The 27,450-nt window shown below is 67.4% G+C and overlaps 2 protein-coding genes across 3 annotated transcripts in view; both read right to left on the reverse strand.

Annotated features, from left to right (window-relative positions):
* Nucleotides 1–3,372: 3,372 nt before the first annotated feature.
* On the reverse strand, nt 3,373–8,706 carry LOC123653013 (protein cordon-bleu-like; the record flags this gene model as incomplete). Its single annotated transcript, XM_045587164.1, has 4 exons — nt 3,373–3,576; nt 4,528–4,809; nt 5,259–5,378; nt 7,213–8,706. Coding segments are annotated over 4 exons (1,914 nt in total), but the record flags the coding sequence as incomplete, so codon positions are not given.
* A 30-nt stretch (nt 8,707–8,736) lies between these two features.
* LOC118727766 (protein cordon-bleu) overlaps nt 8,737–27,450 on the reverse strand; it is a 66,988-nt gene continuing 48,274 nt past the window's right edge. Inside the window, exons 8-11 of one of the 2 annotated variants that reach the window (XM_045587183.1) lie at nt 26,710–26,892; nt 24,582–24,726; nt 10,847–10,944; nt 8,737–8,993 (exon numbers count right to left, since the gene is read on the reverse strand). In XM_045587183.1, the coding sequence (XP_045443139.1) occupies nt 8,877–8,993; nt 10,847–10,944; nt 24,582–24,726; nt 26,710–26,892 (543 nt within the window). In that variant the 3' untranslated portion in view covers nt 8,737–8,876. Of the gene's footprint in view, nt 8,994–10,846; nt 10,945–19,737; nt 19,851–24,581; nt 24,727–26,709; nt 26,893–27,450 lie in introns of those variants that run through there. The other variant, XM_045587184.1, reaches the window with a different exon arrangement.

Raw genomic sequence — 27,450 nt, forward strand, 5'->3', positions numbered from 1 at the left:
GCTAACCATGCGGCAGGACGGGCCCAGCGCGGGCAGCGCAGCGGGCGTGGGGCAGGGCCGCTCTGCCTGGCAGCCCTCCCCGGCTCCTCCCGGCTCCTCCCGGCTCCTCCCGGCTCCTCCCGGGGCCTGAGCGTGCCCAGGTGCGGGGGCGGGCCTCCTGCGGTTGCCGGGCAGGACGGCCCCCGGGGGAGGTGATGGGTGCCCGCGGGCTCCGGGCCTGGCGGGAGGTGCTGGGCGCTGCTCCACGTGTTTGTCCAGCAAACAGCGGGCGCTCCGGTGCCAGGCACCGCGAGCGCGGGGGCAGCCGGGCAGGTGCCGGCTCCCACAGGCCGCAGACAGTGAGCAAACAGCGGGACATCAGCGCGCCCGCCTGGAGCTGGGCGGTGCGGGTGTATGTGTGTGAGTGTGTGTGTGTGTGTGTGTGAGTGTGTGTGTGTGTGTGTGTGAGTGTGTGTGTGTGTGTGTGTGAGCGTGAGAGAGTGTGTGTGTGAGTGTGTGTGTGAGTGTGTGTGTGTGAGTGTGTGTGTGTGAGAGAGTATGTGTGTGTGAGTGTGTGTGTGAGAGAGTATGTGTGTGTGTGTGAGTGTGTGTGTGAGTGTGTGTGTGTGTATGTGTGTGTGAGTGTGTGTGAGAGAGTGAGTGTGTGTGTGAGTGTGTGTGTGAGAGAGTATGTGTGTGTGAGAGAGTGTGTGAGTGTGTGTGTGTGTGTGTGTGTGAGTGTGTGTGAGTGTGTGTGTGAGAGAGTATGTGTGTGTGAGTGTGTGTGTGAGTGTGTGTGTGTATGTGTGTGTGAGTGTGTGTGAGAGAGTGTGTGAGTGTGTGTGTGAGAGTGTGTGTGTGTGTGTGTGAGTGTGTGTGAGAGAGTGTGTGAGTGTGTGTGTGTGTGTGTGTGTGTGAGAGTGTGTGAGTGTGTGTGTGAGAGAGTGTGTGAGTGTGTGTGTGTGTGTGTGAGAGTGTGTGAGTGTGTGTGTGTGTGAGCGTGAGAGAGTGTGTGTGAGTGTGTGTGTGTGAGTGTGTGTGTGTGAGAGAGTATGTGTGTGTGTGTGAGTGTGTGTGTGAGAGAGTATGTGTGTGTGTGTGAGTGTGTGTGTGAGTGTGTGTGTGTGTATGTGTGTGTGAGTGTGTGTGAGAGAGTGTGTGAGTGTGTGTGTGAGAGTGTGTGTGTGTGTGTGTGAGTGTGTGTGAGAGAGTGTGTGAGTGTGTGTGTGTGTGTGTGTGTGTGTGAGTGTGTGTGAGTGTGTGTGTGAGAGAGTATGTGTGTGTGTGTGAGTGTGTGTGTGAGTGTATGTGTGTGTGAGTGTGTGTGAGTGTGAGTGTGTGTGTGTGAGTGTGTGTGAGTGTGTGTGTGTGAGTGTGTGTGACCGGGGCGGGGAGCCCATGGCTGCTGCACCTGGGAAGGCGCCAGCTAGACGAAGCCTCGCCTGCTGCCCACTGCGTGTCCTGACTCCCAGGAGCCTGTGCAGCCTGGCACTGCTCACCCAGTGGCCATGAGCACTGAGGATCATGTGCTGGGGGAGGGCGGCTGCAGGGCTGGGAGGACAGGGATGACAACATTCAACATGCTTTGGGCCCTGGCGGTGTGGCTCAGTGGTTGGCATGCCCATGTGCTTCGGGCAGGCCGGGGTGTGCGCTGGGGGCAAGTGGTCGGTGCTTTGCTCTCACACCGATGTCTCTCTCGCTCTCTTCTCTCCATTTCTCTGTTGAAATCAATGAAAAACATGGGGGCGAAAAGCAAAGCTTCCGGCCGCAGCCTCCTGAGATGGCAAGCTTCCTTGTGAGCAATGTCGCTGCGGGGCTGTGATTGGGAGGAGCCAGATTTGGGGCTCATCGGCGTGGGGGGCGCACACACACACACACACACACACTCTCACACACACATACACACACACACACTCACACACTCACACACACATACACACACACACACTCTCCCCCCCACACACACTCACATACTCACACACTCACACACACACTCATACACACAGACACACACACACACACACACACACACACACCCACACACTCACACACAACACACACACACACACACACACACACACAGACACACACACACACACACACACACACACACACCACACACACACTCACACACACCACACTCACACACACACACACACACACACCACACTCACACAGACACACACACACACACACCCCACACCACACACACATACATACACACACACACACACATACACACACACACACACACACACACACAATCTCACACACACACACACTCACACACACTCACACACACCACACACACACTCACACACACACTCACAAAACACACACACCACTCACACACACAACACACACTCACACACACACACTCACACACACACTCACACAGACACACACACACTCACACACTCACTCACACACACACACACTCACACACACACTCACACACACACACACACACTCACACACACACACACACTCACACACACCCACACACACTCACACACACACACACTCACACACACAACACACTCACACACACTCACACACACACTCTCACACACACTCACACACACACACACACACTCACACACACTCACACACACACTCACGGACGGGCATGGGGTCCCTGTGCTCGGGGACAGGCTGTGGAGACCCACCTGGCAGCACCAGTTCCAGAACTTTTATTGTGGCACCAAGAGACACATGTCCGGGACAGGGCGGCCGGGAGCCCCCGGGGACGGTGAGGGCCCCCCAGGCTCTGACAGGGTCCCCGACACTCGGCACCCCCGAGCACAGCTCCCCCAGCTCCTCCCGTCTGCCTGACACGCGGGGAGGGGGCGGCGTGAGAACTCGCCGTGGCTGTGTGCTGCTATGGACACGGGGACCGGCGGGCTGCCGGGGGCTGCCGCGTGGTGCCGGGGAGAGGGGCCTGCGGGCGAGGCGGGCCGGGCAGGGGTCACGGGCACCAGCCACCGGAGGCCCATCCTGGCCGGGGCACCCAGCTCCGGCCCCGCAGGCTCCGTGCTCGGCCTCCGGGGGGGTCCCGGCCACTTCACAGCCCGCGCAGGGCCGGCCGGGGCCCTCAGCCCCCGCATCGCAGGCCTCGCAGCCGCCTCCTCACACCTGGCTCTCCGGGCGTCTCGGTGTTTGGACCTTGGCGGCCGGCCGCCCTCCGTGAGGTCCGCACCTGGGGGAGGCCTCAGACAGGAGCTTCCTCTCCCAGACCCGGGAGCCGGCGTTCAGCGGCGGGAGGCTCTGACGGGCGCCGTGGCCGTGGCCGTGGCCGTGGCCGTGGCCGGTGCGCGGGGAAAGCCCTGAGCAGCCGGCGTGATGCTCCCAGCGCCGTTGACGCGGTAATCACGTGTCGGGAGGGCTCCCAGCACCTGCCCACGGGGAGCGTTTATTGGCAACGAGAACACTCAGAGGCAGACGGTGCATCTCCTTGGCACGGGCGCCCATGGGCCGCGCCCTCCCGGGGAGCCGGCGGGCGGGCGGCAGGAGCGTCCCGGCCCCTCGCGCGTGGCTGCTGGGCCTCTGCCCGGGTCCCGGTGCGGGTGCGCGGCCGGCTCACACGAGCAAGGGCACCTGCAGGGAGAGAGACCGTCACCCAGGCCGCAGGCGCCAGGGGCCGGCGTCCGGCACCCAGGAGCGGGCAGGCCCGTCTCCCCAGGGTGCTCGTCCACTCGCTGACTGACTCCACGCGCATCCCCGTCTCTCACGGCGTGAGGAGGACACGCAGACACCCACACGCGCTCACACGCCTCCGGGGCCTCGCCGGGGCACGCAGGGCCAAGGCGAGGTGATGTGTCTGCACACCCCGCCCCTCGACAGCGCACCCGAGGGTCCTCACCCCTCCCCCTCCCCCTGGGACCCCTGGCTGCACTGCCATTGGGAGCTCAGGCCCTCTTGGCTAGGCCGTGTGGGCGTGGCCCCGGCAGCACACAGGGATTTGCAGAATTCTGGGGGCAAAGGCGGAGTACGTGGGTGGCAATGACACATCCGGTAAATGGTTAATCTCCAAAACCTGTAAGGAACTCACACCACTGAACCAGAGGAAGACACACGATCCAGCTGAAAAACGGGCACAGGACCCAAACAGACCCTCCTCCAGAGAGGACACACAGAGGCCCAGAGACACGTGAAACGCTGCTCAAAGCCAGCGGTCATCCGAGAGATGCAATCAGAACGACAATGCGTCCCACCTCACACCTGTCAGAATGGCTACCGTCAACAAGTCAACCAAGGACAAGTGCTGGCGGGATGCGCCTGGGGTGTGCTAAGGCGTCTGACCAATGGGCATGTCTAGAGTTTGAAGGAGAATGCACGGAGCCTGCTCTTTGCAGATGGCGCTCATGTGCTCTTCAAAGACACGTCCACGCGTGTTTCCCAGCTTTGGGCCCACGTGGTACTCCCGTTGGCACCTGCACGGTGGCCCGGGGTCAGCCCCGCAGCCTCTGCCCTTTCACACCCGCTCACGCCCTGGGGCAGACCCCCTCCCCTGCCCATACCCCGCCCGGCTCACACAGCCCACATCACCTTCCTCAGCCTGGCCGCCCCGGTGCCCGAGCGGATGGCGTCCATCAAGGCCTGCCTGGCGTCCACCGGGGAGCCGAGGGCGCCGGCGCCGGCCCTGGGCGCGGTCCTGGCGGTGGGCGGAGCAGCCGGGGCAGCCGGAGCGGGCGGGGGCGGCGGGGCGGGGGCGGGGGCGGGCTGGCTGCCGGGGGCTCTGACGGGCGCCGTGGCCGTGGCCGTGGCCGTGGCCGTGGCCGTGGCCGCCTCGCGGAAGCCCCGGAGCTCCTCGGAGGCACAGGACGCCACCTGCGGGGAGACGGCGAGAGGGCGCGTGCCGGGTCCTTCCGGGGCGGCGCGCTGGGTCTTCCCCACCGGAGCCCCGCTGGCCCACGGAGACCGTCTGTCTGTCTGCCTGCCCGTCTGTCTGGCAGGGCCAGGCCCGGGGCCGCCGGTGCCAACGGGACCCGGTGCCGGGAGGACCTGTCTCACTGCCTGGGTGCTGGCTGTGGGTCCTGGAACTCAGGTCCCCGCTGGCCCAGGGCTGGTCAGACCAGCCGAGGGGCTGCCTCGGGGGAGGCCCTGGAACCAGGAGGCCCCTCCAGGGACCTGGGAAACGCCTCCCCTGCAGGGACCGCCCTCGGCTGGTCCGGCGGGGCGTCCACATGGGAAAGCCCGGTGTTGCCTTCACGGGCGGCCCCACCGGGCCCCGTGCCGCCGGGAGCCACGCCGGGAGCCACGCCGGGCGGCGGCCTCACCTTGCGCAGGCTGCAGGCGCCGCGGTGGCCCCGGATGGCCGCCAGCAGGGCCGAGTGCTCGCTCTCCGCCTCCACGTAGGACGGCTTCTTGGGCCCCTCCTCCAGCCTGGGCTCCGGCGTCTGGAACATCAGCGCAGCACACGTCAGGCGGGAGACGGGGTAGGGGCGGCCGGGGCAGCCCGAGCTCCCCCGCCCCGCCTGCAGGGGGCAGCCCGCGTCCCTCCGCCCCGCCTGCAGGGGGCAGCCCACGTCCCTCCGCCCCGCCTGCAGGGGGCAGCCCGCGTTCCCCCGCTCTGCCTGCAGGGGGCAGCCCGGGTCCCTCCGCCCCGCCTGCAGGGGGCAGAGCTCCCCACGTCCCTCCGCCCCGCCTGCAGGGGGCAGCCCGCGTTCCCCCGCCCCGCCTGCAGGGGGCAGCCCGCGTTCCCCCGCCCCGCCTGCAGGGGGCAGCCCACGTCCCTCCGCCCCGCCTGCAGGGGGCAGCCCGCGTTCCCCCGCTCTGCCTGCAGGGGGCCAGCCCGGGTCCCTCCGCCCCGCCTGCAGGGGGCAGAGCTCCCCACGTCCCTCCGCCCCGCCTGCAGGGGGCAGCCCGCGTTCCCCCGCCCCACCTGCAGGGGGCAGCCCGCGTTCCCCCGCCCCGCCTGCAGGGGGCAGCCCACGTCCCTCCGCCCCGCCTGCAGGGGGCAGCCCGCGTTCCCCCGCCCCGCCTGCAGGGGGCAGCCCGCGCTCCCCCGCCCCGCCTGCAGGGGGCAGCCCGCGTCCCTCCGCCCCGCCTGCAGGGGGCAGCCCGCGTCCCCCCGCCTCGCCTGCAGGGGGCAGCCTGCGTCCCCCCACCCTGCCTGCAGGGGGCAGGGCTCCCCGCCTTCTATGCCCATGCCATCAGCACGGGCCTGGTCTGAACATGACCGCCGTGCCCTGGGGGCCCCTCTGGTCACTGCCGCCCGAGTCCCGGGTCCCACCAGCGCAGTGGGACCTGGGCCAGGTCCCCAGACGCGCCTGCCTCAGTTTCCCCTCTAAGGCTGGAGGAGACGCTTGGCGCTCCCCTGGCTCGGCAGCCTCAGGGGTGACCTCCTGGGCTCCATACTCACTTCGGACCCGGGAGGACCGTGTATGGAGCGGCAGGGGAGGGCGGGAGGCCTGAGGGTTACCCGCCTGGCTGAGGGCCCACAGGTGGGGGGTGAGGGAGATGTGCCCTAAACCTGTTCCTGTTGTGCTTTTTAACTCTCACCTGCGGACACTGGCCTCTGATTTTAGGCAGAGTTGAAGGGACGGGGGTTGGGGGGAGGGAGGGAAAAGAACACTGATGCGTCTGAGACACATGATGGGCTGCCTCCTGCACACGCCCCCACCGGGGCCGGGGACAAACCCGCGCACCCTGGTGTGCAGGCTGAAGCTCTAACCACTGTGCCACCGGCCGAGGCAAAGTGCTCTCCTGATGGTGAGGAGCTTCCGGCAGGAGCGGCCGGCCAGACTGCCCACCTACGCCCTCTGCTGTCCAGGAGCAGCTGTGTCACCGCCCTGCCCCAGGCCCGGCTCTCGGCGTCTCCCCCGGGGGGTCGGGGGCCTGAAGGGGTGCAGACAAGCCCCACCATCCGCTCTGTCTTCAGTGGTTCTGTCAGCTACTCTCCGACCCCTTGTTCCTATCCCCTCTCTCCCCCTGCACCAAGCCTCAGGGGAGGGGGAGGAGGGAGGCCTAGAGGTGAGAGAGGAGGGAGGCCCACAGGGGAGGAGGGAGGAGGGAGGCACACAGGGGGGGTAGGGAGGAGGCACAGAGGAAGAGGGAGGGAGGACCACGGGGGAGGGGGGAGGAGGGAGGCCCATGGGGGAGGGAGGAGGACCACGGGGGAGGGGGGAGGAGGGAGACCCACGGGGGAGGGGGGAGGAGGGAGACCCATGGGGGAGGGAGGAAAGAGGACCAAAGGGAGAGGGGAGGCCGTGCCCCCAGCCCGCCACCCACCTTGCGCAGCCGGTCCCGGCCGCCGGCCGAGTGGATGGCCTCCATGAGGGCGCTGTGCAGGGAGGTGTCCTTGGGCGCCGGCCGCTGGACCACAGGCCGGAACCTCTTCTTGGGCCCGAAGATGCTGGGGGACGGGGGGTCGTCCCCCCGGATCTCCGTGCACAGCACCCCGGGCCGCCCCTCCAGCTCGGCCGGGGGGCTGGCCTCGGGGGGGCTGTCACCGGCGGCCCTCGGGGAGGCGGGGGGCTCGCTGTGCTCGGGGGCCCACCGGGAGCCGTTCGCCAGGGCCCAGCCGGGGGCCGGGTCGCGCCCCGGGCAGGGCGGGGGGCTCCTGGTGCCGTCCGGCGGGCCGGTGCGGGCCCAGGCGCAGCTGGTGTTCTGGTTTCCACCGGAACCACAGCCGGGTCCCACGGGCCCGGGGTTCCTCCGGGCGGCGGTGGCAAAGGGCACGGCGGGCCCCCGGGGGGCGCCCGCAGCACAGTCCTGAGCGGACGGCCCCCCGGGAGGGCTGATCCCCAGGCCCCGGGGCCGGGCTCCGGCCGCCGGCTCTGCCGGCTCTGCCGGCTCTGCCCGCTCTGCCAGCTCTCCCCCTCCCCCGCCGGCCTCCGTCTCCTCTGTGCACGCATGTGGCCCCGGGCGCGGGCCGGGGGCCGCGGCGTCTCTCCGGGCGCGAGGCGGTCCGTCCTCCCAGGGCTTCCTGGCTCCGCCCGGCCTGCCCGGCGCACTGGCCTGGGCTCTGGGGGGCGCCATGCGCTTGGCGATGGCCGAGGCCACGTACTGGCTGGACGTCCTCCGCTGCGGCTTGAGGAACAGGACCTTCGTGGGACCAGCGGCGGCCGGCGGCGCCGGGCGGGCCCCGGGCTGGGGACACGGCCCCTCTCCTTGGCCTTGGCCTTGGCCGGCAGCCGGCTGCTGGGGTGACGTCCCCGCGGGCGCCGGGGGCCCGGGCTCCGCCCTGAGGTCGCCCGCTGGGCGCTGCACCGTGGCCGTGGCCGTGGCCGTGGCCGTGGCTGGGGTGGCCGGGGGCCGGCCCGGGAGCTCCTCCGTGGAGGGGGAGCCGGGCCCGGGCAGCGCCCGCCCGTGGCCCGGCGGCTGCGTGTCCTTCTGAGGAGCCACGGCCGCGGTCCGGCCCCTGCCGCCGGGGGGAGCCACCAGGTTGCCCAGCTCGTCGATGGCGATGGCGCCCGTGGACAGCGACACGCCGCGGTCGTAGCAGCGCCGGTCGGACCTCGGGGGCACGATCTTGTACGTGGTGAGGCCGTGCTTGAGCCCGAAGCTCCCGCCCGGGTGCTGGCCCCGCTGGAACCAGGACGGGGGCGCCGGGACGCCCCTCCTGTCCTCGGCGTCCCTCCAAGGCCCCGGCCCCGGCCCCGGCCCCGGCTCCTGGGCGCCGCGGTCCTGCCCGGGGGGCTCCGCCCTCTCGGGGTTCACCTCTTTCCGGGGGTCGGGAGAGGCCGCGCGGACCTCCTTCCGCAGGTCCCGGGGGGCGGCGGGGGCGGGGGGCCCCTCGGGCCGGGGGCCCCGCGGCGGGGCCTCCCCCGGGGCGGGCGGCGGGCAGGCCCCCCGGCCGACCACGCTACCCCGGTCGAAGGACCCGGCGTTGCTGTTCCGGTTGGAGGACGGGCCCGGGTCCTCGGGGTCGTCCAGGACCTCCCCGATGAAGGTCACGGGGATGGGGTCCGCCTCCCCGGCCGGGAGGGCGCCCCGCAGGCGGCGGCCGGACGCGCTGCCGAGGGAGCCGGTGACGGAGCTGCTGTCCGTCTCATAGCTGTCGTCCATGCCTGCAGGAGCGGGCACAGGGTCACCACCGCTCCCCCGCGCCCGGAGCCCGCCCAGGACCCCGCGCCCGGAGCCCGCCCGGGACCCCGCGCCCGGAGCCCGCGCCCGGACCCCGCCCAGGACCCCGCCCCGGAGCCCGCCCAGGACCCGCCCGCGCCCAGGAACCCCCGCCCCAGGACCCCGCCCAGGACCCCGCGCCCGGAGCCCGCCCAGACCCCCCGCCCAGGACCCCGCGCCCAGGGACCCCGAGCCAGGACCGGCCCAGGACCCCGCGCCCAGGACCCCGCGCCCGGAGAACGCCCGCGAGGACCCGCGCCCAGGAGGCCCCCGCGCCCCAGGTACCCCGGCGCCCGCGAGGCCCGCCCAGGACCCCGGCCCGGAGCCCCCGCCCGGGACCCCGCGCCCAGAGGCCCGCCGGGACCCGCGCCCGGACCCCGCGCAGGACCCCGCGCCCGGAGCCCGCCGAGGACCCCGCGCCCAGGACCCCGCGCCAGACCCGCACCCGCCCGGAGCCCGCCCAGGACCCCGCTGCCCAGGACCCCGCGCCCAGGACCCGCCCCGGAGCCCGCCCAGGAACCAACCCCGCGCCCGGAGCCCGCCCGGAGCCCACCCAGGGACACCCCTGGCCCGGGACCCCGCGCCAGGACCCCGCGCCCAGGACCCCGACCGCCCAGGACCCGCGCCCAGGGACCCCGCGCCGGAAGCCCGCCCGGGACCCCGCGCCGGAGCCCCGCCCGGGACCCCGCGCCCCAGGACCCCGCGGCCCGGAGACCCGCGGCCCGGGACCCGCGCCCAGGACCCGCGCCCGGGACCCCGCGCCCGGGGAGCCTCCGCCCAGTACCCCGCGCCCGGAAACCCCGCGCCCAGGAACCACCCGCGCCCAGGACCCCGCGCCCCGGACCCCGCGCCCGGGACCCCGCGCCAGGACACCCCCCAGCACCCAGCACCCCAACCCCCCCCAGGACCCTCGCCCAGACCCCGACCCCCGCCCAGGAACCCCGCTCCCAGGACCCCGCGCCCGGACCCCGCGCCCGAGGACCCCGCTCCCGTAGAGCCCGCCCAGGACCCCCCGCCCAGTACCCCCCCGCCCAGCAGGAACCCCAAGCGCCCCGGACCCCGCGCCCCGGACCCCGCGCCCGGACCCCCACCCCCGCGCCCGGGACCACCCCCGCCACGGGACCCCCGCGCCCCGAACCCCCGCGCCCCCTACCCCCCGCGCCCGCAAGAACCCCCCGCACCCCGCACCCCGGCAACCCGCGCCCCCGGAGCCCGCGCCCCGGAAACCACGCGCCCGGGACCCTCGCCCGAGCCGGGACCCAGCCCGCGACCGTGAACCCCCCACGACCTGAACCACGCCCCAGGACACCACGCCCAGGAGCCCCGCGCCCGGAGCCCGCGCCCGGAGCCCGCCCCAGCACCCCAGACCCCGGGACCCAAGCCGCGCACGGACCCAGCCGCGCCCAAGACCCCCGCGCCCATGTACCCCCGCGCCCCGGAGCCCGCCCAGGGACCCCGCGCGAGCGCCCGGGACCCCGCGCCGGGACACCGCGCCCCGGTACCGGCCCGGGAGCCGCGCCAGCGATCGCTCCGGGCTCCTGCTGACTGCAGTCACTGGCATGTCAGGGTCACTGCACTTCCTGGGTGGCCAGTCACAGCCTTCCCCCCCCCCCCCCCCCCCCCCCAGCACCCAGAGGGGCCCTGTCTGGACCAGGAGCCTCAGCAGGAGGCTAGAGTCCAGCCTTTGCTGGCTGAAGGGCCCTCCTCCCGGGCGCCCCCTGGTGGAGGAATCGCCGTGGGCTCAGAGGCTGCCTCAGAGCCAGTGCCGGGATCCCCTGTCCGCACAGGCCACTCTCACCTTCCAGGTCCTCGTCCAGGCCGGCCAGGGTCCGCTCCCACTGCCCGGCGAAGGCCAGGCCCCCATCAGCCTCGGGGGCCGCCGCGGCTCTCTCGGCTCTAGGGCGGAGCACAGAGAAGGACACCGCGTTCCTCTCCACTCTCATCGCACACATCCTTTCTGGAAACATCCGAGGACCCAGCTCCGTTCAAACCCGGCCGCTGCCCCATCCCTGCGCCCTGCGGTCCTCGGAGCTGCTCCGACGCAGATGGGCCGGGTGCCGTGTGGGCTGGGGTGCCGTGTGGGCGTGGGGTGCCGTGTGGGTGTGGCCCCAGAGTGTTGTCAGCAGCTCCCTGGCCGCACCTGCTCCCACCCACCCCGCCGCCCAAAGTCCGCCGTCACAGACACGCTGGCATGCCCGGGTCTGTGCCAACTGCTCCGTGCTTGCCTCACCTGGCACCTGCCAGGGAGGGGGGTGAGGAGCCAGGCCACCTGGCGGCCAGGGGGAGGACTCCCACACAGCCGGGCGGCTCCCTCCGGGTGAGGCCGTGGGCTCTGGCCGGCGCGGGGACCTGTGGCCCAGTGGGGCCCTTTGCATGCTTCTTGGTGGCTTAGCGAGCACGCCGGGCAGGGGCGGAGGGACAGCCTCTGCCACCCACAGGCCGTGGTCCGGCCCTTCGCCGGGAAATACGGAGCCGTGAGGCCGGGAGGCCGACGGCAGCGGCAGCAGGACCAGCTCCCGCCCCAGGGCCTCCTCCGCAGCAGCCCTGCAGACACGGAGACCGCCGGCACCCGGGAGTTAAAGGCACCCTGGGGTTTTCACCTGCAGGGGGTGGGGGGTGGGCGCCCCAACCCTCTCCCTGCAGTTCCAGGGCTGGCGTCTGTGCCCCACGACGGTGCGCTGACCGAAGGCAGCACAGGCCGGGGCCCGGGGACAGCCCGCCGGTCACGGCCACCGCGAGAGCCGCTGAGGCCGCCGGGAGCCGCCGGGTTTAGCGCGGTGAGCGTCCTGACTCGGAGCAGCCGGAGGGACAGGACCCTTTTCTAGGCGGGCAGCGTTTAAGTAGCCTTCGCCCTCCAGTGAGCGATGGGTTCTTTCCAAAGCGGCAGGGCCCACGGCCGGGGGAGGGGAGGGTCGCCGGCCCCTCGCCCCGGGCCTGGGGGACTTGATCCGCCGCTGCTCTCCCCGGGGCCCCGCGGGCTGCGGCCTACGCCCTGGACTCGGCGGGAACGGATCCCCTCGGCTTCCCAACAGGAGTCTCAGGGAGGGACGGAGCCTCTCGCTCCCACCACGGCCACTGCTCCCAGGGCTCCTCTGGCCTCCCCCTCTCTCCCGGGAAGGCGCGGGAGGGAAGCTCTGTCCCTGGCCGGCTGCCCACACAAGCGGCAGGGCCCGGGTTCGAGTCCAGGAGAGCTGACGGCCGGCTGGACGCGCCCGGCTCGTCTCGGCCCAAAGCGGCCCTGCAGTCGCCGGCTCTGGGCTCCAGCCCCGCCACACCCGGCCCTCAGACACGTTCTTATTGAGGCCTGTTCTGGCTGAAGTCCAAGACAATACAGAACAAACACCGCCCAGACGCTCAGATTCCGGGCCGCACACGCTGAGCAAACATCACCAGTGGCATTTCTCACCCAGGGCGTGACTGCCGGGAGCGTGGGCACCGAGAGGGCATGGCGGCCGCCAGGAAGGCACAGGACAACGGCAGTGCCTTCCTGGCATCTGCCCGGAGAGGGAGCTGCCCACCCTGAGGCAGGGGCACAGGGTAGGTGTCCCAATGGGGCTCACCGCTCCCTTGCTAACAAGAATGAGGGGCAACCTGGCCCCTGTGGCTCAGTGGTTGAGCGTCAGCCTATGAACCAGGAGGTCACGGTTCGATTCCCAGTCAGGGCACAGGCCCTGGCTGTGGGCTTCATCCACAGTGAGGGGTGTGCAGGAGGCAGCCCATCCATGATTCTCTCTCATCATGGATGTTTCTATGTCTTTCCCTCCCTCCCTTCCTCTCTGAAGTCAATAAACATGTGTTTAAAAATGAGTTTTTCTGGGAGTCCAATCATTTCTCTTCTAGAAAACCCCCTAAGTGCACACAGACCCACATACACCTCGCTCACTATGTCCAGCATGGGAACTTCAACAACCTACATGTCCATTCGTTAAAAAACGGGAAAGCACATGCACTGACCACGTATCATCTTGGACAAACCTTGCCCACAGGAAGCTGAGGGGAAACGAACACTAAGAGGATGACAGTGTTGCCTGGACAGTGTGGCTCAGCGGTTGAGCACTGACCTATGAACCAGGAGGTCAGGGTTCGATTCCCGGTCAGGACACATGCCTGGGTTGCAGGCTCCATCCCTAGGGCGGTGCATTTGGGAGGCAGCCAATCCACAATTCCCATCATTGATGTTTCTCTCTCCCTCTCCCTTCCTCCCTGATATCAATAATCTCAGTAATAGACAAACATGTAAATTGGCTGTACCTCCGCTACGCCCACAGCAAATCAGGAATGAGTATGCAAATTAACCCAACAAAGATGGATGGTTAATTTGCATGTGCAGGTGGGGAGCTACTGGCCGGGCAGGATGCCTGCTGTGAGGGGGAAAGAGGGGGTGGAGGTGGTGCTCCTGTCGGGAGCGAGGGAGGACCTGCCAGCTCCCAGGCAGCCGGGAGCGAAGCCAGGGGAAGGAAAGCCTATTCTTGCACAAATATCACGCAATGGGCCTCTAATATATATATCTCATTTAAAAGAAAGACAGTGTTTAGCTGAAAACAGTTTTGCTCAGTGGATAGAGCATTGGCCTGTGGACTGAAAGGTCCCAAGTTCGATTCTGGTCAAGGGCAGGTACATTGGTTGCAGGCACATCCCCAGTAGGGGGTATGCAAGAGGCAGCTGACCGATGTTTCTCTCTCATCGATGTTTCTAGCTCTCTAACCCTCTCCCTTCCTCTCTGTAAAAAATCAATAAAATATATTTTAAAAAATAAATAAAGTAAGACAGTGTTTAAAATGGGCATAAACTATCAAGACATCGCTCTGCACGGTCAGGGACACAGGCCCGGGTGGAGAGGTGCAGACGTGGCTGTGGACCAGGAGGGGCCCTGGGGTGGGAGCCTCTGCTGGGTGCCTGTGGGCAATGACGTCTCCCCTGAGACTGGGGGTGCCCTCCCTCCCCCATCCACCCCCCCACTTACCGGGAGGGCCAGTGCCTGGGGCCGTCTCCCTCCCTCGCGGGGCTCCCGGGCGGGCCTGGCTCCGGGGGCGCCCCCAGGTCCTGGTCGCTGCCGTCCTCGGGGTCCGTGGCCCACTTGTCCGGGGACTTGGTGCTGCCGTGCTGGGAGTCCAGGGACACGATGTCCGAGGGCGAGCTCATCACGCCCGAGTCCTCCGTCGTGTCCTCCGACGCCAGGCAGCTGCTCACCGACACCGTCTCCTCGGCCTCCGCGGGCAGCGCCGGGGCCCCGTCCACGCAGGGGCCGCCGGGCCCCAGGGGCGGGCTCGCTGCGGGGTCAGGGCGGGGACAGGGACGTCAGCCACACCCCCGCCCCCTGTGCCGCCGCACCGCCCACCGCCCACCAGACCCAGCGGGAACACACACACAGCTCCCTCCAGAGACACCGGCGTGGGGGAGCCACGGGCCTGAGTGGGACCGAGAGGGAAATCCCCCTCGAAAATCAGGGCGTTGGGAGCCAGCCTTTGCCATTTTGGTCCCATGGGGCGGTGGGCACACGTGTGCAAACCAAACCTGTGGCCTGTGAAGGCATGGGCCCAGCGTAGCCCTGGGCTAAAGCGAAGCTGGTTCTTTAAAGCAGTCCGGGTTTTAAAAATCCGAACAGCCAAAACTGGTTTGGCTCAATGGATAGAGCGTCGGCTTGGGGACTGAAGGGTCCCGGGTTCAATTCCAGTCAAGGGCATGTACCTTGGTTGCGGGCACATCCCCAGTAGGGGGTGTGCAAGAGGCAGTTGGTCGATGACTCTCTCTCATCAATGTTTCTAACTCTCTATCTCTCTCCCTTCTTATCTGTAAAAAATCAATAAAATATATTTAAAAAACAAAAATCCAAACAGCTCTGGCAGGTCTGGCTCAGTGGATAGTGCGCAGCCTGCGGACTGAAGGATCCGGGGTTTGATTCCGGTCAAGGGCATGTGTCTTGGTTGTGGGCACATCCCTAGTTGAGGGTGTGCAGGAGGCAGCTGGTCGATGATTCTCTCTCATCGATGTTTCTAACTCTCTATCCTTCTCCTTTCTTCTCTGTAAAAAAATCAATAAAATATATTTAAAAAGAATCGGAACAGACAGAGACCTAACTGATGTGGTGAGCTTGCAGCAGTGGCTCCGGGCCGGTGGTGTGGCCTGACGGGCGTGACGCTGTGCCCGTGGCCGGGAGCTCCGGTCTCACAGGCGCCCGTCTGAGGGGAGGGCCTTCCCGTCCAGGGAGGAGGCAGCGCCTCGGGTGGGGCTGGGACTGACGCCGTGGCCCCTGGGGGAGGGGCGCGCTGGGGATGCCATGGCCCCTGGCACAGCCATCGGGCCACGGGGAGACACGCTAAGCTGCGTGAGTCATCTCTTCCTCCCGCTCCCGGTCAGTGGCGGGCGGGCGGGGGAAGCTCACGCTGACGCCATGTCAGAGGGCAGGCGGGCGCACTCCGCGCCCGAGGTGTCGCTTTTAAATTTAATGTGGAAACAGCCCGGCCGGGTGGCTCCGTGGCTGAGCGTCGACCTGTGAACCAGGAGGTCACAGTTTGAGTTCCGGTCGGGCACAGGCCCAGGTTGTGCCTCCATCCCTAGTTGGGGGCGTGCGGGAGGCGGCCGATCCATGATTCTCCCTCACCACTGATGTCTCTCCCTCTCTCTGAAGTCAATAAAAATACCTCTTAAGAAAGATTTAATGTAGACATAGATTTTCAACTTCCATAGCAGGTCTAGGCGAGCCGGCCTGTGGTGGCCGGGAGGGCTGGGCTGGACGGGGTCCGAGGTGCTGTGTGGAACACCCATCCCTGCAAGGGAGGACCAGATGCCGAAAGGACAAAGGCCGAGGCCGGTGCGCACTCCCACGCCCGCCCTCCGAGTCAGACTCAGCTGCTCCCACGGCTCAGGGTCCGGCTCAGTGGCTCAGGGTCAGGCTCAGTGGCTCTCACAGCTCAGGGTCAGTGGCTCAGGCTCAGGGTCAGGCTCAGGGTCAGGGTCTCAGAGGCTAAGAGCCAGGCTAGGGGCTCTCAGCAGCGGGGCCCCAGGCGACACGGACAGCGGACGAGCAGAGACGACAGAAAGGATGGGAGGGGGCGGAGCGAGCGGCTGGTGTATTGAGGACCCCAGCGTTCACAGGAAGCACAGGTCAGAGTTCAGAGGTCACAGGCTCCAGGCAGAGGCCGCGTCCCAGCGAGTGCCCATGGCCTTCTCCCTCCCGCCTGGCTGTGGTGGAGACTCTCCCTCGAGGGCGGTGGGGGCAGGGCGCGGATGATACCCACCTCCCTCTTCTGAGGAGGCGGCCGAGCCTCGGACGGACGGACGGACGGACGGAGGGCCGGGAGGGCAGCCCCTGCAGCTGGCGGGCTCCGTGTGCCTCACCCGCCCTGCCTGTGACGGGGCGCCCAGGCCCTGAGAGGAGCACTCTCCATGGGGTGTCGCCCATCGGGGCTCCGGTCACAGGGGCTTGTGCCCGGGACCCCGCGGCGCCTGGGTGGCGGCGCCTGGGTGGCGGCCGGGCAGGGTCTGGACCCTCCGGCTCAGCTGTCCGGGTCAGGGCGGGCCTGCGCCCACGCTGTGGGCTGTATCTGTCTGTGCGCACATGGAGGAGCGGTGATCACAGAGGCCCGCCAGCCAGCTCCCCTTTCTCACAGTAACCGCCCCCCCCCCACACACACACACACACACACACACACACACACACACACACGGGGCTGCCTTGAACCCACAGGTGGTGAGGGAGGCCGCCTGCTCCAGGGCAAGGACCCGAGGCACAGGGACGCCGGGGCTGGGGGGCTGGGGGGCTGGCGGCTGAGCTCTGCAGGGCGGCAGGCCTGGGGCTGATCCTGACCCGTTGGCGCGGGTCCCCGTCCCCCCCCCCCCCCAACTCCGGGCCCCCTCCCCGCCCGGCAGCCTCCGGGTGGTCAGCACCTGTGTGTTTTTGGTTAAGCCTCACCCAAGGATGTTTTCTCCTATTGAATCTGAGAGAGTGGAAGGGAGTGGGGAGGGAGAGGGAGAGGGAGAGGGAGACATCCAGGAGACGGAGACACTGATCAGCTGCCTCCTGCACACTTGCCCCGACCGGCTGGGTTGGGGTCTGCAACCCAGGTGTGTGCCCTTGAGTGGGAGTCGCACCCAGACCCCGGGGGCTGCAGGCCCACGCCCGTCTGCAGAGCCGCACCAGGAAGGCCGAGGCTGACCCACGTGGAGGCGCTGGCCCACCGACCACAGAGAGGACCAGCAGCCGGCGTAAGTCCCCTCTGGCTGCTCACCTGTGTCAGCGGCCGGTCTGGAGGCGCTGGGGCGGCACAGCCCCCGGCCTTTCCCTCCTCCCCGCCCGGGAGGCAGCTCTGCGGTCAGGGGGCAGAGTGGGCCTCAGAGCGCAGCCCCCCGCCCCCAGCCTCGCCTTCCCCCTGCTTGGTGGGGAGAGGGCCTCGCCCTGAGCCTGGGGGGGGGGCTCAGCAGCTGTGAGCGCCCTCCCTCCTGGGGATGCTGGTCCCTGGTGGACGTCAGGGCTCCCCCTGGTGGACGGACTGGGCAGGGACAGCACGGTCCCCAGGCAGCAGGGCCTTGTGTGTGTGTGTGTGTGTGTGTGTGTGCACCTGCGGACCTTCACTCAGCGTCCCCCCGGCTGTGAGCGTTTCTGGTTTCCTGAGGAGGAGGAAGGAAGGTGCAGAGCATGCAGAGGCAGGCGACAGAAGGAGGGTGTCGCTGTGTGGAGCTGGAGCCGGGGCCGGGACCGGAGCTGGGGCCGGAGCCGGGGCTGGGAGCTCGGGTGAGGCCGAGCCTCCTGGGGAAGCCGGCACCTTCGTCCTTGAAGTTTGCTTGTTGTCACTTCACCATGGCAACCACAGAGCAACCTGTTCTCAGTTCCCTCCTGCTCTGTGTGTGTTTGCTGGGTGATGGAGGAGGTAACACACCCACTCACACACAGGTGCACACGGACACACGTGAACACGGAGACCACGCGTGTACACAGAAGTACACTTCCCGGGCCGGCGTCCCTGTCACTTCTGTAACCTCCCGGTGTGTGTGCTTCTCCCACCATCACGGCCCGCGGGTGGTTGTAGGAAGCTCTAGCTGTGCCATGCCAGCCTGTGCGTCTTTACTATTAACTCGGTGTCCGCTGCGGGATTCCCATCGTCATCCCTAACGTTCTCACCACCATCGCCAGACGACAGTCCACGCATGAGAAAACACCTGTGCCTTTTCTTAGTGTGAGCAGTGGCATTAAAAAGGTGTACACACGCACACACACACACACACACACACATATGATACATATACACATACACATGTATGTATGTATGTGTATGTATGTGTGTGTGTGTGTGTGTGTGTCAGCCCTGGCCAGTGTGGCTCCGTGGTTAGCACGTCGGCCTGCAGACTGAAGGTTTGATTCCAGTCAAGACACGTGCCTCAGTTGCAGGCTCCTTTCCATTTCGGACTCAGGTCCTGGCACGTGCAAGAGGCGACCAATCAGTGTGTTTCTCTCACATTGATGTCTCTCTGTCTCTCCCTCTCTCTTCCACTCTCTCTGAAATCAATGGGAAACATCTTGGGGTGAGATTAAATTATATAGATTATGTATATATACACTGAGTGGTCAGATTATGATGATCTCTGAACGCATAGTAATCAGGCAGCAGGGCTTTGTGTGTGTGTGTGTGTGTGTGTGTGTGTGTGTGTATGTATGAAATCAGCAGCTCGGTGCATGAATTCGTGCATGGATGAAGGTCCGGCCAGCCTGGCCAGGGGGAGGTGACATGGGTGGTTGGCCGGCCTGCCTGCTGGTCAAACTCCTGGTCGAGGGGACAATTTGCGTATTAGCCTTTTATTTTATCAGGAGGATAGACGCTGAGTGGCCAGGCTACTGTGAGTTCAGAGAGCATCATACTCTGGCCGTCTGTGTACAGGAGAGAAACACGCAGGCTCCTCTGATCCTGAGGCCTTTGCTCGGACACAGGTGATCTGAGCCAGCACAGCGCCATCCTCAGCCTGAGCGGCCACAGCGAGGCTCCCGCCCGGCCGCCTCTGGCCGAGGGGCCGCCCTCTCCCCGGGCGCACGGGTTTCCTGGCTGAGAGGGCGGGACAGCAGCCTCCGCCGGGACCTCCTCCCCCTGGGACGCGCCCCCGGACGGGCCCGTCAGACGGGGCGCCCAGAGGAACCCAGGCCGGCCACGCGCTGTCCACGCTGGCGCCAGACACTGGCACCGGCCGCCCATCAGCCCTCCGCCCCGGGGACGAGGCTCGACGTGCAGTGAGCGAGAAGGATCCCTCCTCCCTCTTTCTCCGGGAACGGCTGCACGGAGGCGGAGGCTCACGGGGAGCCCGGACGCACCGCAGAGACGGCCCGGTGTGCGGGACACACAGGCACAGCCAGGAGCGGGTTCCCACAGCGTTTATGGCGGGGGACAGAGCGTTTCCCCCGGAGCCCCACCGGCCGCTTTGTGGGCACAACCTGGTTTCAGGGAAAACCGGGGAGACATTCTGCAACCAAGGAGCGAACGAGAGAGAGAGGGAGAGAGACACGGACGAGCCAGAACTGAAGGAAAACAGACTCTCGTAGAAACAGGTGCAGCTCAGCGAGGGGCCAGTCAGCAGCCACCACCGCCACCACCACCACCGAGGACGGACACTCAGGCCGTGGCCTCCACTGGGCAGCAGCAGGCCACGCCCGGCTGGGTGCGTGCCAGTCCCGCAGGAAGTGAGTCCTGCAGGAGGTGAGCCTGGCCCCACCCGGCCCGCTCCGGGCACCGTGCGGGCAGACGGGAGGGCGCGGCGGGCGCTCCGGAGGCGGCGTCAGAAGCGCTTGGTGTGGCTAGGGAATGACGCGCAGCAGTAAACTGTGGGGACAAACCAGAGTGTGCTTACACAGGGGTATGTCTGTGGTCATGCGTGTCCACACGTGTGTGCACATGCAGCCTCGGCCCGGGGCTCACAGCGCACACGGAGCCACATGCCCATGGCTGTGCCCGGCGCCTCCTCAGGCTGGTCCGCGGTGGGGCTAACGGGCGGCATGGCAATCACCGGCCCGGCCGCCCGCCTCCTCCGGGCTGTGGACAGTGTCTGCACTCAGAGGGACCGCAGGCCCTGCTGGCCAGGCAGAGCCGCGGGCTGTCACGTGCCCCTTCCCACGGTATAAATACTCCCTCCTGTTCACCCCACCGCCAGCGCCGGGGGGCTGCGGGGCTGGCGAGGGCGCGGCGGGATCCCATGTTCTCTATATGACTGAGTCGTGTGAACTCGACTCAGGGAAATCAGCCCGGAGGACGCCGTGCCTGAGGTCGGACCTCCCCGGACAGCCGGGCGGTTTAATAAAACAAAGCCAGCGGGGGCGCCGTGCGGCTCCGTGTGCGCGGGTGTGTGACCCCGGGCTTCTCGTGCGGGTAACTGAGGACTGGTTAGCAGCCTGCCGTGCCTGGTTAGCAGCCTAGCGTACCCAGCCAGAGCTGGGTGCTCCATGCTCCCGAGGCCACAGCGAAGAGCAGAGAGCACGCCGGTTAGAGCCGTGAGAGACACCGGTGCGCGTGCATCGGTGCCACGTGCCCACGCGCTGCCGTGGACACCGCCGTGGACGTGGCCACGTGGCGGGTTAATGTGGAAGCTTATTAATAAGAAAGGACAGGCTGTCCCGCGGTCCCAGTCACGCTCACACACGCCACCAGACCCGCTCACGGCGCCCGCAGTGCCACGGCCGAGTCACGGAGCTCCCCCCCCGCCCCGTGCATACGTGTCTGCCACCTCGATGCCCCCGCGCCCGGCCACGGCCTCCGGGAGAAGGCACCGCCGATCGGGCCGGGAGCGCACGCCCTGACCCCGGCCACGCGGCGGCCACGCGTGAACAAACGGGAGCTCCCTCCGCCCGCAGGGCCGGCTTCTCAACAAGAGCAGCTCCACGGAGGATGGATGGGCAGCCTCCCGGCCCCCGAGGCGGTCGGCAGCCAGGCCCACGCCCGCCGGCGTGGCACAGGGACTGGGCGATGACCGGAACCAGGAGGTCAGGGTTCAGTCCCGGCCAGGGCCCACGCCCAGGCTGTGGCTCCGTCCGCGGTGGGCGCGGGCGGGAGGCGGCCGTGCGTGATCCTCTCCCGTCAGGGATGTTCCCGCCCCGCCCCCCTGTCCTCCCTGACATCCACGGACACGCTGAGAGGGAAGGAGGAGGCGGCCGGGGGCCCGGAGGAGGCCGGGCCTGCACCCACCCTGCCGGCGGGGACCACGCGGAGCTCAGCACGGCCAGAGAACCCGGCCGGGGGCCCGCTGCTCCGCTGGACAAGGCGCCGCCCACTGAGCCCTCCGCCCGGTGCGGCCGGACGCAGCTCCAGCACTGCTCCTCCCGGGCCTCCGGCTCCTGTCCGCGGAGCCACGCCCCGGGTCTGGCTCCCTGCCCCCCGGGCGCTGACCACAGCCCCGGGCACTCGCCAGTGCCCCAGGGAGCCCCGCCAGCCAGTGTGAGGGGTGGTGCTGGCGGAGCTGGGGGCGCTGGGGCCGAGCTGGGCGGTGCTGGGCAGTGCTGGGCCGTGCTGGGGGCACTGGGGCCGAGCTGGGCGGTGCTGGGTGGTGCTGGGCCGTGCTGGGGGCGCTGGGGCTGAGCTGGGCCGTGCTGGGCGGTGCTGGGGGCGCTGGGGGCACTGGGGCCGAGCTGGGCCGTGCTGGGCCGTGCTGGTGGAGCTGGGGGCGCTGGGGCTGCCATGCTCACGGTCTGAGGTCGGTCCTAATTCGAGGAGTGTTAGCTCCTGGCTGACCGTCCCCACCCACGGGCACTCGCTGGCTGAAGCTAACGCCCCCTGGTGGTGAGCAGGGAAATCACCATTTGGGCAGGGCACTTGTGGGCACTGGGGCCCACTGCCTGGAGCGCTGGGAGGAGAGGAGAGGAGAGCAGAGGAGAGCAGAGGAGAGGAGAAGAGAGCAGAGCAGAGGCGCGGACGCCAGACAGAGGAGCAGAGGAGGCGGGAGAGCCGCACCAGCACCGAGGGAGCCGCCAGCACGGGCACGGAGGGCACGTACGTGTGGGCCTCGGGTCCACGGCCTCGGGAGCAGTGCCTTCCCCAGGGGAGCCGAGGGGCTCCGGCCCATCCGCGTCCGGAGGAGGGTAGGGCGGGGGCGGGGGCAGCACTAGCTGGGGAGGCCCCCGGGCCGCGCCTCGGGGCGGCTTTTGTGGCACCTGCCGTCCGCCACCTACACGGGATCAAGGAGGTTATTCAAGGCACAGGCTCCCAGCCGGCCAACAGGGGGCGCCGTGCCACCACCACCCTCACGGCATCCACCCACCCCTTCACAACATCCACCCACCCCCACACCACATCCACCCACCCCCACACCACATCCACCCACCCCCACACCACATCCACCCCCCCATCAAACCCAACCTCTCCCCCCACCACATCCAACCACCCCCTCCCCACGTCCAACCACAACCAGCACCACATGTAACCTCAGTTGACACCAATCCAGTCTCACTCAGCACCAAACCCAATCACACCCAGAACTGAATCCGACTTCCCTCAGCACCAAAGGCAACTACATCCAGAACCAAATGCAACCACCCCCTCTGCAGTGTAACCACACCCTGCCCCAAGTTCAGCCCCTCTGGCACCAAAGCCAGCCACCTCGGGCACCACCCCCTCCCTCTGGCTCGGACACCGCAGGCCAGGGCACTGCCACCGGCCAGCGGGAGGCCCCCGTGTGACCGTCCTAAGGGCCCTGGCATCTCCGCCGAGCTCCGAGGACCTGAGTCACCCCGGGAGCCCAGTCCGGGGTCGCAGGCGGCTCAGCTCCCTCCGCAGCCTCTCCACGCCCCTCCCCGCCTCACGCCACATGCCTAAGCCACGTGCACTGCCACGGCACCACTGCCTCTTTAAGCCACGTGCACTGCCACGGCGCCATCACCTCGGGCATCACAGCGGCCCCGTTCGCTGTTCATACCCCAGGAGCCGCCCCATGTTCCCAGGAGCACGGCTTCCTTCTGCCCAGGCCGTGGCTCCCATCTGTGGCTCCCATCTGTGGCTCCCTCCGTGGCTCCCTCCGTGGCTCCCCTCCGTGGCTCGGCTAACGCCGGCAGGAACGCCCCGGGCCCCCCGCCCGCCTCATCGCTCTCTCCAAACGCTTCCTCCAGGCTTCGGGGGTCAGACTCCTCCTGCTCTGGGTCCGGTTATTAGAAAAATTAAACGTCCCTCTGTGCCGAGACACCCTGGACGCTCTGGCTGTGGTCCTTGGGCTGGGAGATGGACCCCGTCCCTCCCGTCCCTCCCGTCCCTCCCCAGCACAGTGCACATTCTCGCGCCGGCCGGCGTGGCTCCGGGGCTGAGCCTCCACCTGTGAACCAGGAGGCCAGGGTTCGATGCCCGGTCAGGGCACAGGCCCGGGTTGTGGGTGGATTCCCTGGGGGGGGGAGGGGGAGGCGTGCAGGAGGCAGCGGATCCACGATTCTCTCTCATCATGGGTGTTTCTCTCTCTCCCTCTCCCTTTCCCTCTGACATCGGTGAAAACCTATTTAAAATAGTGAACTAAACCTGAGGCTGCCGACCCCCGTTAGGAGGTGGGTGGGGCGGGCAAGGGGGACAGGAAAAGGGGGGGTAGGGGGCGGGAGAGGAGGCGGTGGTTGTTTTGTGGGGCCCTGAGCAGTCCTCACTAAGCGGACAGTGGCTCCTTTGGGAGGGGGATGAGCGGACGGGAGACACCGGCTCGGCTCCTTCGGGGAGCGGTTCCCAGGCCGACGGGCCCGGCGCTGACAGAGGGGCATTCACGGGGCCCTGACCCAGCGCCAGGGCCTCGCGCCCGCCCCGCACGCCCACAATGGCCACTTGTCCCGGGAGCCTGCTCCCCGCGGTCAAAGGCAAATTGTGGGCGGCCGGGCGAGGCGGCACCGCGCGGCCACCTGACAGCCTCTCGGGCTCCTGCACCTGCAGCCGGCGCCGGCCCCCTCCCCTCGCCCCTCCCTCTGCCCGCACGCTCCGAATGCCAACGCAGGCGGGCGGCGTGGGAATGCGCGCCCCGGCTGCCTGCCAGCCCCGCTCTCTCCGCGTCCGGCACACGCGGGGCGGGACAGGCCCCCGCAGAGGCCCACCGTCCTCTGGGCCCGTGTCCTCCATGGCAGGCTCTGCACTGCGCGTGGGAGGGCGTGTCACGCGAGGCGGTTAGAAATGACCGAGCTGCTGTCACCGAGACCCGACTCCTCAGCACCCAGCCTGCAGGGCACCGAGAACAGGCCTCCGTCCTCAAACACGGCCGCACACACAGCCGCTTCCACTGTCAGCGCGTCCTCAGCCATCCTCGCCGTCCCGCCTTCCGCACGCCACACCACGCCTGCAGCACACGTCACGCCTGCAGCACACGTCATACCTGCAGCACACACCACACCTGTTAGCTGCACACACCACACCTGTTAGCTGCACACACCACGCCTGCAGCACAGGCCACGCCTGCAGCACAGGCCTGTTAGTTGCACACACATGCCCGTTCCACTCTTTATTGCCGGCATCCTCGTTGGCGCTCGTGTCCGTGTCAGGGCTGTGAGGGCCGCTGCGGCCAGGCACCGGGGTGTGGGCGCCGCACGGCCAGCGCACGCGGTCACTCACCCATCGTGCTCTTCCTGTTCTCCTCGCGGTCCTCCGCGCAGTCCTCCGCGGGGTCCCTCCTGCGCAGGGGCACCTGGGGGCTGGGCGGGGGCGCAGGCGCTCGCCTCTTCTTCCTCTGCAGGTCCGACTGGGAGCCCAGCGACATCTGGGAGCACAGGACACCCCGTGTCGGAGGCTCTGGCCCCGGTGGGGAGCCGCCTGGGGACACGGTGGCCCCGGGGTGCCCAGGGAAGCTCAGACCCCCCGGACACTGTGAGCTCTGGCGGTGCCCCTCTCTGAGGGCTCCTGACAGCGGGAGACGGGCACCCTCCCGGCCTGACTCCGCCTTGGGGAGCTGCAGGGACAGGAGCTTCGCAGCGGAGCACAGGGCAGCACTCCTCGATTTCAAATTTTATTTTACTTTTTATTAAAAACATTTTTATTGATATCAGAGAGGAAGGGAGAGGGAGAGATACAGAAACATCAAGGATGAGAGGGAATCATCAATCAGCTGCCTCCTGCACGCCCCCCTCTGGGATTGAGCCTGCAACCCGGGCCTGTGCCCTGACCGGGCATGGAACTGTGACCTCCTGGTTGGTTGACACTCAACCGCTGAGCCACACCAGCTGGGCCAATGTCAAATTTTAAAAATCATATAAGCCAAAGGAAGAAAAAAACCTCTTCATTAACACTCAGTTTAACTACCAACAGTTGGCATACATTTTTCTGGTCTTTAGTTTTTATTTTAAAAAAAATAATATTTTTTCGCCGAAACCGGTTTGGCTCAGAGCGTCGGTCTGCGGACTGAAGGGTCCTGGGTTCGATTCCGGTCAAGGGCATGTACCTTGGTTGCGGAAACATCTCCAGTAGGCGGTGTGCAGGAGGCAGCTGATGGATGTTTCTCTCTCATCGATGTTTCATCAGACACACGCACTCACACTTCCACCGCCAGCCCCCAATCTTTTAAAAACTGCAGCATGAGGTTTGAATTCACGGCTTAGTTGTGCGTGGACTAGTGCCCGGTGCATGGGTTCATGCACACTGACAGGAAGTTCATCAGAGGGTGGCAGGTGGGAGGGGCTGGGCCGATGGGCTGGACACGCCCTGAGCCAACCTCCCGTGGCCCTCCCTGGCCAGCCGCCCTGGGGTGGGCCGTGGCTCGAAGGGCATTTGCGGAGTGAAGGATCCAGAGTGTGAGAGGGCCCTCTGCAAAGCTGCGGCCGTACTGGCTGTGGAACGCAAACGCAAGTTTGCAGGAACCAGCCTCAGGGCTGACAGCGCCCCATCACCACCACGGCCGGAGGTGGAATTGTGCAGGCCCGCCAGGAAGCAGGTCCTCCTCTCTGGTTCAGGCTGCGTCACCCAAGAACCACCGCTGCCTAGTCACTGCCGCTCAGCAGCTCCTGCATTGAGCACCTGCCCCCTGGTGGTCAGTGCACGTCATAGCGACTGGTCGGAGGGACACGTAGCATGTTAGCCTTTTATATATATATATATATAGATACTGTATATAGACTGTTGCAACAGATTATCATTATGCAAACAAGCTGTCGTCAGCAGGAATTCTCTGCAGCCAGGATGCATAATGTGTCTGCTGCCTACATTTTCTCCCTAAATTTAAGTTTTGTTTTCTCTGACCTTGATAGCTGATTCGTTTTCTAGCTGAATTTCCTGGAAATTCCTTCCGCTCCACTAGTTTTTTTTTATTACAATCTGCACCTGAGGATGTGTTCCTGGCGGCTGACAGGGTGGAGGGGGAGAACCGTGAACAGCCCGGCTGCGAGGACCACGGGGGAGGGGACCGACCCACGCTCCCCCGGGCCCGTCACAGCCCGCAGCGCGGACGGACTGACGGGCAGGACGAAAGGGCAGAGCTGCCGGGCCGGGCGAGGACTGGCTGTTTGGACAGCGGAGCCGCTCCAGCCGCCCCGTCCCCCTCAGCCCGGGCTCAGAAAGGTCAGGGCGGGGAGGATGGAGAGCGGAGGTGGCTAATCCGCAGCACGCCCTCCCTCCGGCTGCAGGGGGACGGGGAACCGCACCCACGGGGACGGGAAACCACGGAACAGCCGCCATTTCCCGCTCCCCAACCCGCACACGACCTCGGACGCCCCTGACGTCCGGGACCATGTAGACACCTGCCGCTCCCTACCTTCTCCGCCGCCCTGTCCTGCGCCGGCGGCCCGGCCCCCGGCAGGGCTGGAGGGGGCGGCGCCCGGCGCTTCTTCACGTCGGACCTGGCGGACACCCCCGAGATGTTGCTCAGCGACAGGGACGTGCCCAGCGTGAGGGAGCGGGAGGTCACCGACGGGGAGTTTGGCGTCGTCAGGGAGCCCTGCGGGGACAGACGGACGGACACCCCTCAGCTCGGAGGGCCTGCTCCCCCAGAGCTCCGACCGCGGGCCCTGCCCACTCGCCGCCTCCGTGCCCTGCTCACGCCGTTCGCTCTGAACACTGAGGACCACGTGGCCACGGAGGCCACGCTCCCAGCACACCGCGGCGAGGGCCGCCGCCGCTGAGGGTGTGTGCTGAGGACGTGGCTCAGACCCCCCCATGCCCGCAGGGCCCAGCAGGACGTCCCCGTGTGCTGTCCGGTCCTCCCGGGCCACGCTGCACCCCCGCTGCTGTCCCGAGGTGGGGCCGTGTGGCCCCAAAGGCTCCGGCTCCCGGGGCCGCCGCTCCCAGGACTTTGGCGGGAGGCGCCCCCGGGCCTGTGCCGAAGGGGCCCCCTGCGCTGTAAGCACGGCCCCGTCTGTCCTGGGGCAGCACACGGGCCCCCTCGCCGCGGCCCTGCGGGTCCTTGTCGCCCAGATGGAGGGTCACGTGTTGAGAAACCGAAAGTCAGTCATTTGTGGGCTAATTCTGGGGAACCACCAGCAGCCACACAGGGTGC

This window comes from Pipistrellus kuhlii, unplaced genomic scaffold (genome assembly GCF_014108245.1).
Source record: "Pipistrellus kuhlii isolate mPipKuh1 unplaced genomic scaffold, mPipKuh1.p scaffold_m20_p_26, whole genome shotgun sequence".
Classification (NCBI taxonomy): Eukaryota; Metazoa; Chordata; class Mammalia; order Chiroptera; family Vespertilionidae; genus Pipistrellus; species Pipistrellus kuhlii.